The following is a 9,875-nucleotide window of genomic DNA, read 5'->3' as shown; positions in this document are numbered from 1 at the left end:
TAAAACCAACAGTACAACAGTAACAATTGACCCCAAACTCCATATAATATAACTATACTTAATCCGATTCAAAGCCATAATTCAGAAAGAAAGGAAATAGCATAACAATAACCAATTTCTTTTTCTACATATCATTACAATGACATTCAAGATTAGCCCATGGTTCAAAAAGTTACAGAATAATTAAACCTATAATTTAAAGCCTAGTGTCGAGGGTGAGGCACAAATTGGTATTATTCTCCAGCTCAGCCAAGTGATTATGCATGAAAAGGATACCACATTTTCTCTGGGAGAAGCAATTTAAGCATTCTAAGAGAAACTTGAGAAATACTCATCAATCTGCATAAAAATGCTCAGTAGACATCAAAGAGTAAAGGTAATCAGAAGAACTGTTACCCATGGTTTTAAACTGCTTTCCACAAGAACGGCGACAGTAATTGTGACTACAAGTCTACAACCTATGCTTTTCAAGATCTCAACAACCACATCAAATCCAGCTATATCTGACTACAATATTCTACATATCAAATATCATAACATAACCACCACAACTGTAATTAAAAACCTTACTTATATGATAACAAGATGTGCATAAAGTAAACCAGGGTGTTACAATTTGATTACATTACATGTTTTAACTGAACCAAAATAAAAAACATAACGAACAGGCTTTTCCTTTCTGTTTTACAGGTAAACCGAATGCTAAATTAAGCCGATAAATAAGAGACTCGTCTGTCATCATTCATTAACTATGAAAATATGGAATACACAAAAATGCTCATCACCAATTCACCACCACTATCACTAATTACTACCACAATAACTAATAACTAACATGTGCTTGTGATCAAAACCATAAACACATCCAACCAAGCCAACAACATATAAACAATTTCATCAATTACACCATATCTTGATAAAAACAAAAAATTGCCATTTAGATCTATGAAACACTGGCACATATATAGACACGACACACAGGACTAGTTGAATAATGCGGTAATGCGGAATACCAAACACACACCTTCAATCTGAAGTGTCAATGCTACATAGTCATGATCAATCATCATCATCATGATCACTCTCATCACTGAAATACCCAGCTTTCTTCCCTTTCTTCTTCGTCTTGTTGTTGTCCAAACCCTCATCATCATTTCTGTTTCTCCCCAGCAACCTTTCACCCGCTTCATCATCCACAACAGAAGCCCAATTATCGTCAAACTGCTCCGCAGCAATCTGACCACCCTCCTCCTCCTCCTCATCACCTTCCTCCTCCCCATCCCTATCCCTCAGCCCACTAAATCCCCGTCGCGGCTTCTTAGGCTGAGGCCGCGGCCTCGGCCCCAACTGATTCTTAGGACACTCATACGACAAATGACCATGCCCCCCACACTCATAACACAAAGCAGTCTCAGTATTGTACACGCGCTTCCGAATAAACTCCGGAGCACGTCCATTATCAGCAGCAATAGAAGCAGTTAGAGTCCTTCCATTGAGAATCTTCTTATTCATCTCCGCCACGGCGCGTTGGGCGTCATTACGAGAAACGAATTGGACAAACGCGACACCGCGGCTTAGGCGCGTGTGACGGTCTTTGAGAACGGTTACACGCGCGATGCGGCCGAAAGTAGAGAAGAGCGTATGGAGATCGGAGTTTGTTAGGGAGTAATCTAGATTAGAAACGTATAGCGTCGATTTTGATGGTGCTAAGGGTTCACCTGTTCCTCCTATTGATGATCCTTTGTTGTTCGGTTTTGATTGGGGTTGATTACTGGATGTGGTGCCGGTGGTGGTGTTGGGGGTTGAGGACGAAGCGCAGTAGCGGTAGTAGAAAACGTCGTCGTCTTCATCGCTGTCGCTGTGTTTTCGTTTGTGTTTCTTCTTGCTTGACATTTTTTTCGGTTCAGGTTTTTTGTTTCCGGCAACGGCGTTCGGTTTCCGGCGACGGAATTAGTTCTCCGATGCTTCTTTAATCTATAGAGGAAATCTGAGAGTGGAGAGATTCTATAATGCGTTTGAGAAACCCTAGAGAAGTGAAGCGAAACTCCAAGCGGATCTGGACATGGATCCGGATATTTTGGATTGGTTTTATATATGGTTTTATCCATTCTTATTTTTTTATAAGCAGTACTATCCATATGTAAATGGACAACTTGCTCACCGCCAGAGTACTTGTAAAGATAGCATAAAACTAAAAATTATTATGTTTTAATATTTTTTTATTTAATTGGTCAGCCACCCATCTGCATATATAAATTTTAATAATTTTTTGTTAGTATGATGCTAGATTTTTTAAGACAAAAATTTCTAGTTCGTTAGATATACAATTTTATTATATTATTTTAGATTATATTTTAATATCTTAAGATAAATAGAGTTATTGAAATTTAGCAAAAATAGAATAGAGTGAAATAGAAATTTTATTACTTTATTATTTGAATAATTAGCGATAAAAACAAAGTAAGTTTTTGATTCTGCTCATATAAAAGAGAAACAATACTGATGGAAAGTGATGAAAATTTTCATTCTGCTCATATTAAAGGGAACAATACTCGTAGAAAGTGATCAATACTAGTAGAAAGTGATGTAATTTTTTATTCCTCATATCTAAGGGAAACAATGCTAATGAAAAGTGATGAAATGAAATAAAATAGAATAATAAAATTTTATTATACTGGATCTGATTTTAATTAACTCAAACAATGTAATCTTATTCTATTTCATCTCATATCACTTCATATCACTTCATATCATCTCATTGCATCAATTTAAGCAAAACCTTAGTCTAATAACTTCAGTTTCACAACATTTAAAAACTCTTATGTAGAATTTGTCCAGAATTGAAGAGGACTCATCTCTTACTAGAAACTCAACAATTAATTTGTTTTCAAAAGTAATGCTTTATTTATACGCTTAGATTATGTTTGGACATCTTAAAATGAAGATATAAGAATAAAAATGAACATAGTGAATCAACAAAATTAGAAGTACATACGATTAAAATGCATCAAAATCGATGACATCTTTTTAAATTTATTGAACTTTTCGCATTAGACTTTTTTCTATTGTATTATTTTTCAACATCATTTAATTTCTAGAACTCATGCATCCTATCCAAAAAAGCAAAGTTCTCACTCAGATGTTTCTTCCTTAAGACGTTCTCTCCATTCTACGAATGTTGGTGGTAGAGGACACCCTCGTTTCAAATAAGCTTGTATAAAATGCATCTTAGTAGCAATCTGTCTAATCAAGACAACCCGGCCATTTAAATTATTTGGAGGGCAACTTAGCAGAGGGAAAACGATTTACGAAAAACTATGTCTTGTAAACTAAACTAAAACTCAGTCATATACATTTGATATAAGATGACTCATTTCAGAAAAATTCATCCACTTTATTGTCGTTGTGGGGACACCAATTTTACTAAGAATCAAAGGATTTTGAATAGCTTGTATTTGTGCATTAGTCATATAGAGTCGCATGTAATTGTCGCACCTCAAAAAAAGATGATAATGCGATCCCTCGCGATAGGACGCGGAAAAAAAATGTTGTTCGAAACAGAGTCGCCACCGAACTTTATTTATTCCAATGAAGGAATAGGAAAATATCGAGAAAACCTTTAGAAATAAGAATAATGGTCGTCGCAACCATATTCGGGTTCGGGAGTCGATTACGCAAGGGGAAGGTATTAGCACCCCTCACGTCCGTTGTACTCAACGGGAACCTTTTAGTCTGATTTTGCTATTTGACTGTTAATTGACTGTTTATCTGCTTGCTTCGAGTAATTAGAATTGATGATAGATGTGGATGAAGACCTCAGGATGGGGGAAATGGGAGGTTTTTTATTAGTGTGCTCGCGAAGATACAGCAATCTCCTGCCTACGTATCCTTATGGTGCAATAAGGAAATCAGAGCATTCGTAGTTCGGGCTACTACGAATATTGGTTGTGTTTTGTTTTGATGAACGACTGTGTAGGTCGGCGTTCTAACGGCTAAACACTGGCTTGTCTACTCTCGGTGGAGGCTCTAGCACTGGTTTGTTGTGCGCATTAGAAAGGATTGACAGTGTTCTTTTTGAAAGGGTTTTGGTCACGCGGGGGTGACGAGTTGAATTGACGTGTTTGGATTTGATTGGTTTCGATCGCTCGAGGGCGAGAAGTTAGGTTTGATTTGTTGATGATTTGAGGAACGACGAAAGATTGAGCAATATGGTGTACACCAATCGTTCAATTCTTTCGAGGAATAATAAGGCGTGCGCCTTCTATTCCCTTTTCGTTCGAATTGTTTTGAAAGTTTGTTTGTGGATGTTGAATACGCACGGTAGTGAGGCGTACGCCTCCTACTTGCTTATTCAAAGAATAACGAGGCGTACGCCACCTATTCCCTTATCCAAGTTTATTTAACGTGTTTTAGTCGGAAGTCGATAATTTGTGCAATATGGCGTACGCCAATTATCCAAATAATCGAGAGACGGTGAGGCGTACGCCTCCCATCTTTTATCACCCGAGGTTTAAATTGTAAAAAGATATGTTTAGATATTGTATTCGATTTATGAAGATAGCTTGAATTTTGGGTTGGTAGGTTTGGATTTGTCGATGATTTGAGCAAGGTGGCGTACGCCAATTATTCAAATAATCAAGGAGTGGTGAGGCGTACGCCTCCCATTCTCTATTGAAGTTGTATAGTTTATTTTGTAAAATTGGGTTTGATATAAGAGGTGATTTGAGTTTATTCGATTGTGTTTTAAGTTTGATGACAAAAACTCGAGCAATGTGGCGTACGCCAATTATTCGAATAATCGAAAGATAGTGAGGCGTACGCCTCCTATCCTCTTTATTATCATAAATTTAGAATTAAATGTTTTAGAATTTGTAGTTGATTTGGAAAATGATTTGAATATGATGGTTGAAGTTTAGAAATAATTTGAATTTAGAACCTATGTTTGATTTGAAAAATTGATTTGAAATTGTATGATTATTAGGGTTTTAATTGAATGACGAAAATCCGAGCAATATGGCGTACGCCAATTATTCGAATAATCGAGAGATAATGAAGCGGATGCTCACTATTCTCCTTTTCATTCAAAGATTAATTATTAAAAATAAAACTTTTAGAATTTATAATTAATTGGTGGAGTGATTTTAATTTTATGGAGTTTTAGGGTTTTAAATGAATGACGAAAATCCGAGCAATATGGCGTACGCCAATTGTTCGAATAGTCGAGAGATAGTGAAGCGGAGGCTTACTATTCTCCTTTTCATTCAAAATTAAATTAAATAATTTTTAAGAGAATACTATTTAAATACGGTGAATTTGAATTTATTTAGAATTAATATACTTTTGGGAAAGACTATTTGGTATTGGACCAACGTCAAACTTATTTATTAGAAAATAAAGTAAATTATTTGTTGACGTTAACCATTAATCCACCATTTAACTAATTATAATATTATAACAAGATAAAAAGAAGAGTTGAAAATAGTAATCGAAACCGAACTAATAAATATTTCTAATATTAGTGTTATCTTAATTTTAATTAAAACAATCAAGAATAGCTCATAAACCAAGTAGACCAAATTGGAATGTTTGGGAAATAAATAAAAAGTTAGGCCCTAAACATTTGATCAAAGAAGGCCCAAGGGACTTAAAGTAGTGTTATTTTCGGGATGGGCCACAAGGCCCAAAATCCTCTCCTACTCAGCCAAGTGGTACTTCCGAGAAGAGAAAAGGTTGGCCTCGGTTTACCTACCGCCACGCGCATCATTGTTCATTGATAACATCATAAAGATTTTGGGAACATAATCTGACAGCACCCAAGTATCTATCATCAATAACATTAATTTACTCTTAATAATATTTTAAAAGAAGAAACAATCACCCCTTAAAGCAAAGAAATAAATCAAAATAATTTTGTCTCTCTCTCTTAAAATGACTCTTCATTCTTTCTGGAAAATATCCTCTCCCTATTAAATCGTGTGCATGAACCCAATCCAAAACTGCAGAGAGAGAAAAAAATTTGAAAGGAAACCGATGAACACCCTTCGGTGTTCATCCTCAAACAAACAAGGACTCGAACATGAAGTTCAAAACTTCCAACGTGACAAACGACCACAATCCCCTCAAACCTCCAAATCCTCGACGGGATCTAGAAAACAGTAGCGAATCGGAACCTCAAAGGAAAACCTAATCTTAGCTTCTAACCCGTTTTCTATATCACAATCAACAACAGAAATTAACGAGTCAAAATACAAGGTCAAAGCACTTTAAAGCAAAATAAAAGGGAAAGATTCCGCCGGAGCATCGTAGCCCCGACGAAGACCTGACGGCCATGATTACCTTCGGTGAGTATGTATGACGTTGTCCCTCTTCTTTTGCTTGTTGTTTCAAGTTTCTTCCTTTTCTTTCTATCCTTCTGTATCCTCTCCTTGTTTTCTGTCTGATTCTGACTTTCTCCTCTAATTGATTGTCATTTCCTTTTGCACACGATTGAAGGGGTCAAGCTCTTCAAACCCTGATTTTCAGTGTGAAAATCAGAGTTGAAATATAGAGTTTTAGCGGAGCTTTTCGGTGTAAGGTTCGTTTTGGATTTCAGCAGAGTGACGGTATTTTTCTTCTCTCCTTTTTCAATCGATTAGCTTTCCTTTTTATAGTGTGAAATGAGCTCCCCAAAATCGTGTGTGGATCCTTGGCAGATGGTGCAAAAAGGAATCATTCTGTTAGCATCAAATCTTTCTTTAGATTTTGGTGGGGACCAATGTAAATGTGGTAGGAAACGGATTTGATTGTGGTCCCAAAAAATCTCCAAATGCGTGGCCGTCTTCACTGAATCTCCCATCTAGTTTTTACTGCGGTGAAACCTTCAACAATTGAGGTAAGGAAATTGGTATTTACTGGCATATATTTTAACCTTAATTGATGACTTCTCAACTTCGATTCACAACACTTCTTCCGTTTTTGCTGATGTGAGGACTTAATACATTTAGGTATGAATTGCTGCTCAAGTATTTTCGAATCCTGTGAATCTTTGCCTTTGGTTTATCATAACAATTGTGTGCTTACAAGTCTTATGACCATTAAATTGATGCCATGTTTGATACTTGGTTTGGTATTTGGTAGGTGATCTGAATGATATTCAGGATGCTTGATGATACTTGTATGGATGTTAACCTTGTTGATGGCTGAGCTTGGATTGCTAGTCTGCTGTGTTTTACATGGTGGTAGTCATGATTGCTCCTGTGATTCTATTACCATGAGGTTAGTCATATGCTGAAAACCTGTTAACTTGGAATGTGATGTTGTTAGCTATTGTGTTAGAAGTTTGAATGAAATTTTGCTATGGTAATGATTATTTTTGTTTTGGATACTTTGCTTGTGCGTGAGCTGATTTGTGGGTTGCTATGCTTGGTGATGCAGTAGTGGTTTGTGCAGTTTTTAGATCGTATATTTGATCAAGGTTAGATGGTTTGGTAACAGGTTTCTTCTTGTCATGGTTCAGCATCTGTCATGGTTCTCTGATAATAGGTTCTATTGTAACAGGTTTTTTTTTGAAGCATACCTTGGCACTGTTTTGGTTTGGAGCATTATGGCGTTTAAACCAATCCCGTCTTTAATTTGATGATTCATAATGCAATGGTCCTGCCGCTATAGCTAAACCTTATGTCCCAAAAAGGTGAATCTTTAAATGTATCCTCATTTCCAAGTGTAGGCTAAGAGATACTCTCAACTGTGTTTAGCATGTTAGTTTTCTCGATTGTTTAACATCTCTGCTACCGACCAAATCCCTATCCAGTTATTAACATCAACATTCTGGAACTGAATCATCTGTCTTGGAGTTGTTAACCATCCTGCCATTGAAGGACAATCATGTTGCCAAGGTCTGCAACATGGCCTGCTGTGGGAGGAATACTCTGAACTTGCGTCTGTAGCCGTTTTTTGTTTTTTGGGTGTGACGGCTTATTTTTGCTGTTTTGCCGTTCGGCAGCTTGTGACAGTTTTTCTTCTTTTGATCATAATCTCTTTGGGAAAATCCTTACTCATTGTTTCTTTGAATCCTGCAGGTTTCACTCATGATACCAAGTTTACTGCTTCTGGAAGTGTTTTGGTGAAGAGAGTGCATGGAGTTGTCGTGGTCAACTGTCATGATGTTTTAAGCTTATATACTTTTTTATTGTAATGTCCTCAAGTCATTAGATCATAGGCCATGGCTGTGTGTAAATCATGAGGTCTACCAATATAACTGTAAACTATGCCCCTTACAAAATTTATTCTCAGAAGGATCGTGCCCATATGGAAAAAGAATGGTTTTGTACATCTAAATTTGTATTTTTTGATCAAAAGTAACATTATTATGAAGTCCATAGAAAAATGTTTCATTTTCTTTCTTATAGGAATTAAAAGACATTGAATCTAAATCCTCATGAAATTTTCTCAAGTCAGGACCAGGAAATGCAAATCCTAGGCCATCCGTTAAATAGCTCTTTAGACGTGGCCCGAGATGAGTAGAAAAAAATGCTCATTTAATAATGCACCAATCTTGTAGGTCAGCCAAAAGGACTTGTTGATATGAATCAATTTGTACTTATGAACCAAATGATGCTTTTTATAATCTTGAATTAATGAGACGTGAGCCTTCGAGGCAACCTATGCATGGAGTAGATGATGTCATTGACTACAATGACATGTACCATGCTCAATTAATGAATAACAATAATATGCATCTTAATCCAGTGATCCACTTAATAAACAAAAGCTTCTTTGTGATTATTCTAATCAGTTGATTATAGTGGATTAAATCTGTGTGTATAAGGTGAAATCACTTTGGAGGGTGGACTATAGTAGCTTTGAGTTTCAAGCGAACGATAATAAAATACTTGTGTTTTTATCTCTTTGTTATTAACTTTTAAGTGGTGTTCTTGAGTTGGTAAAAAACTTTTGTTTTATAAAACTCAATTCAAACCCCCTTTCTTATGTTTTTCACACCTTCGGGGTTTGTTTTAATTCTGACGGGGCTACCACTAGCAGATTGCTTACTAAGTGTGGGGGTGTTTTTCGTGACAGTCAAGAAAGATAACTTTGTGGCTTTCATAAGACTATTGGTGATTGCAATAGTCTTGCTACAGAATTCTGGGGTGTCCTTATGGGTTTGGAGCTTGCTTGGAAGAGAGATTTCAAGAACCTTATTGTTCAAGATGGCAAAAAGACAGTAGCAGATGCTCTCCAAGGGTCGCCTTTGAAGTCTAAACAAGGTTCGACTTTGGCTAGGCATATTCTTTTTCTCCTTCAGCATTTTAAAGAAGTGCTTTCATTCAAATTTTTAGAAAAACTATTAAGTGTGCTGATTTTTTAACCAAACTAGATTTGTCCAGTTTTGATGGTTGTATTTGATTCGATGATAATTTTTTTAGTAACGGTTCATATGTCTATGCTGCCTAATGTCTCCTCATTTTAGACCTTTGATCCTCCCATTTTACTAATAAATAAATATATATTTGATTAAACAAACTTAAAAAATTATTATTTTTATTATATGAGATAAATAGTTTAAGTTTCAAATTCTGAAACGTCCCCAAAAAAAAACTATTTACTTACATTCTGAATTTAAAAGAATATACATTTCAAATTGTGAGTTGTCACCAAAAAAAATTCTATCAATGAAAGCCCTAATCGTCACCAAAAATATATATTATATTTTATATTTCAAAGAATTTAAATTTCAAATTCTGAATTTATTACCATCAATTACATCTAAAATTATTAGATTACTTTTCACAGTATAAATTCATAATTAAAAAAACAAATACTTTTAAAATTACTGACTTAAATTTATTTATTACATCTAATATTTTTGTTCGCTATTGAACAACGCTGCATTATTT

The 9,875-nt window shown here is 35.6% G+C and overlaps 1 protein-coding gene across 1 annotated transcript; it reads right to left on the bottom strand.

Annotated features, from left to right (window-relative positions):
- Positions 1-817: 817 nt before the first annotated feature.
- On the bottom strand, positions 818-1,986 carry LOC127135559 (U11/U12 small nuclear ribonucleoprotein 31 kDa protein). Its single transcript, XM_051062227.1, has one exon. It carries the CDS (start codon positions 1,891-1,893, stop codon positions 1,060-1,062), a length of 834 nt encoding a protein of 277 aa, XP_050918184.1. The 5' UTR covers positions 1,894-1,986; the 3' UTR covers positions 818-1,059.
- Positions 1,987-9,875: the final 7,889 nt, after the last annotated feature.

Source organism: Lathyrus oleraceus, chromosome 4 (assembly GCF_024323335.1).
Source record: "Lathyrus oleraceus cultivar Zhongwan6 chromosome 4, CAAS_Psat_ZW6_1.0, whole genome shotgun sequence".
NCBI classification, from domain to species: Eukaryota; Viridiplantae; Streptophyta; class Magnoliopsida; order Fabales; family Fabaceae; genus Lathyrus; species Lathyrus oleraceus.
The sequence above is the reverse complement of the archived record's forward strand: the minus strand, read 5'-3'. Positions and strand labels throughout refer to the sequence as shown.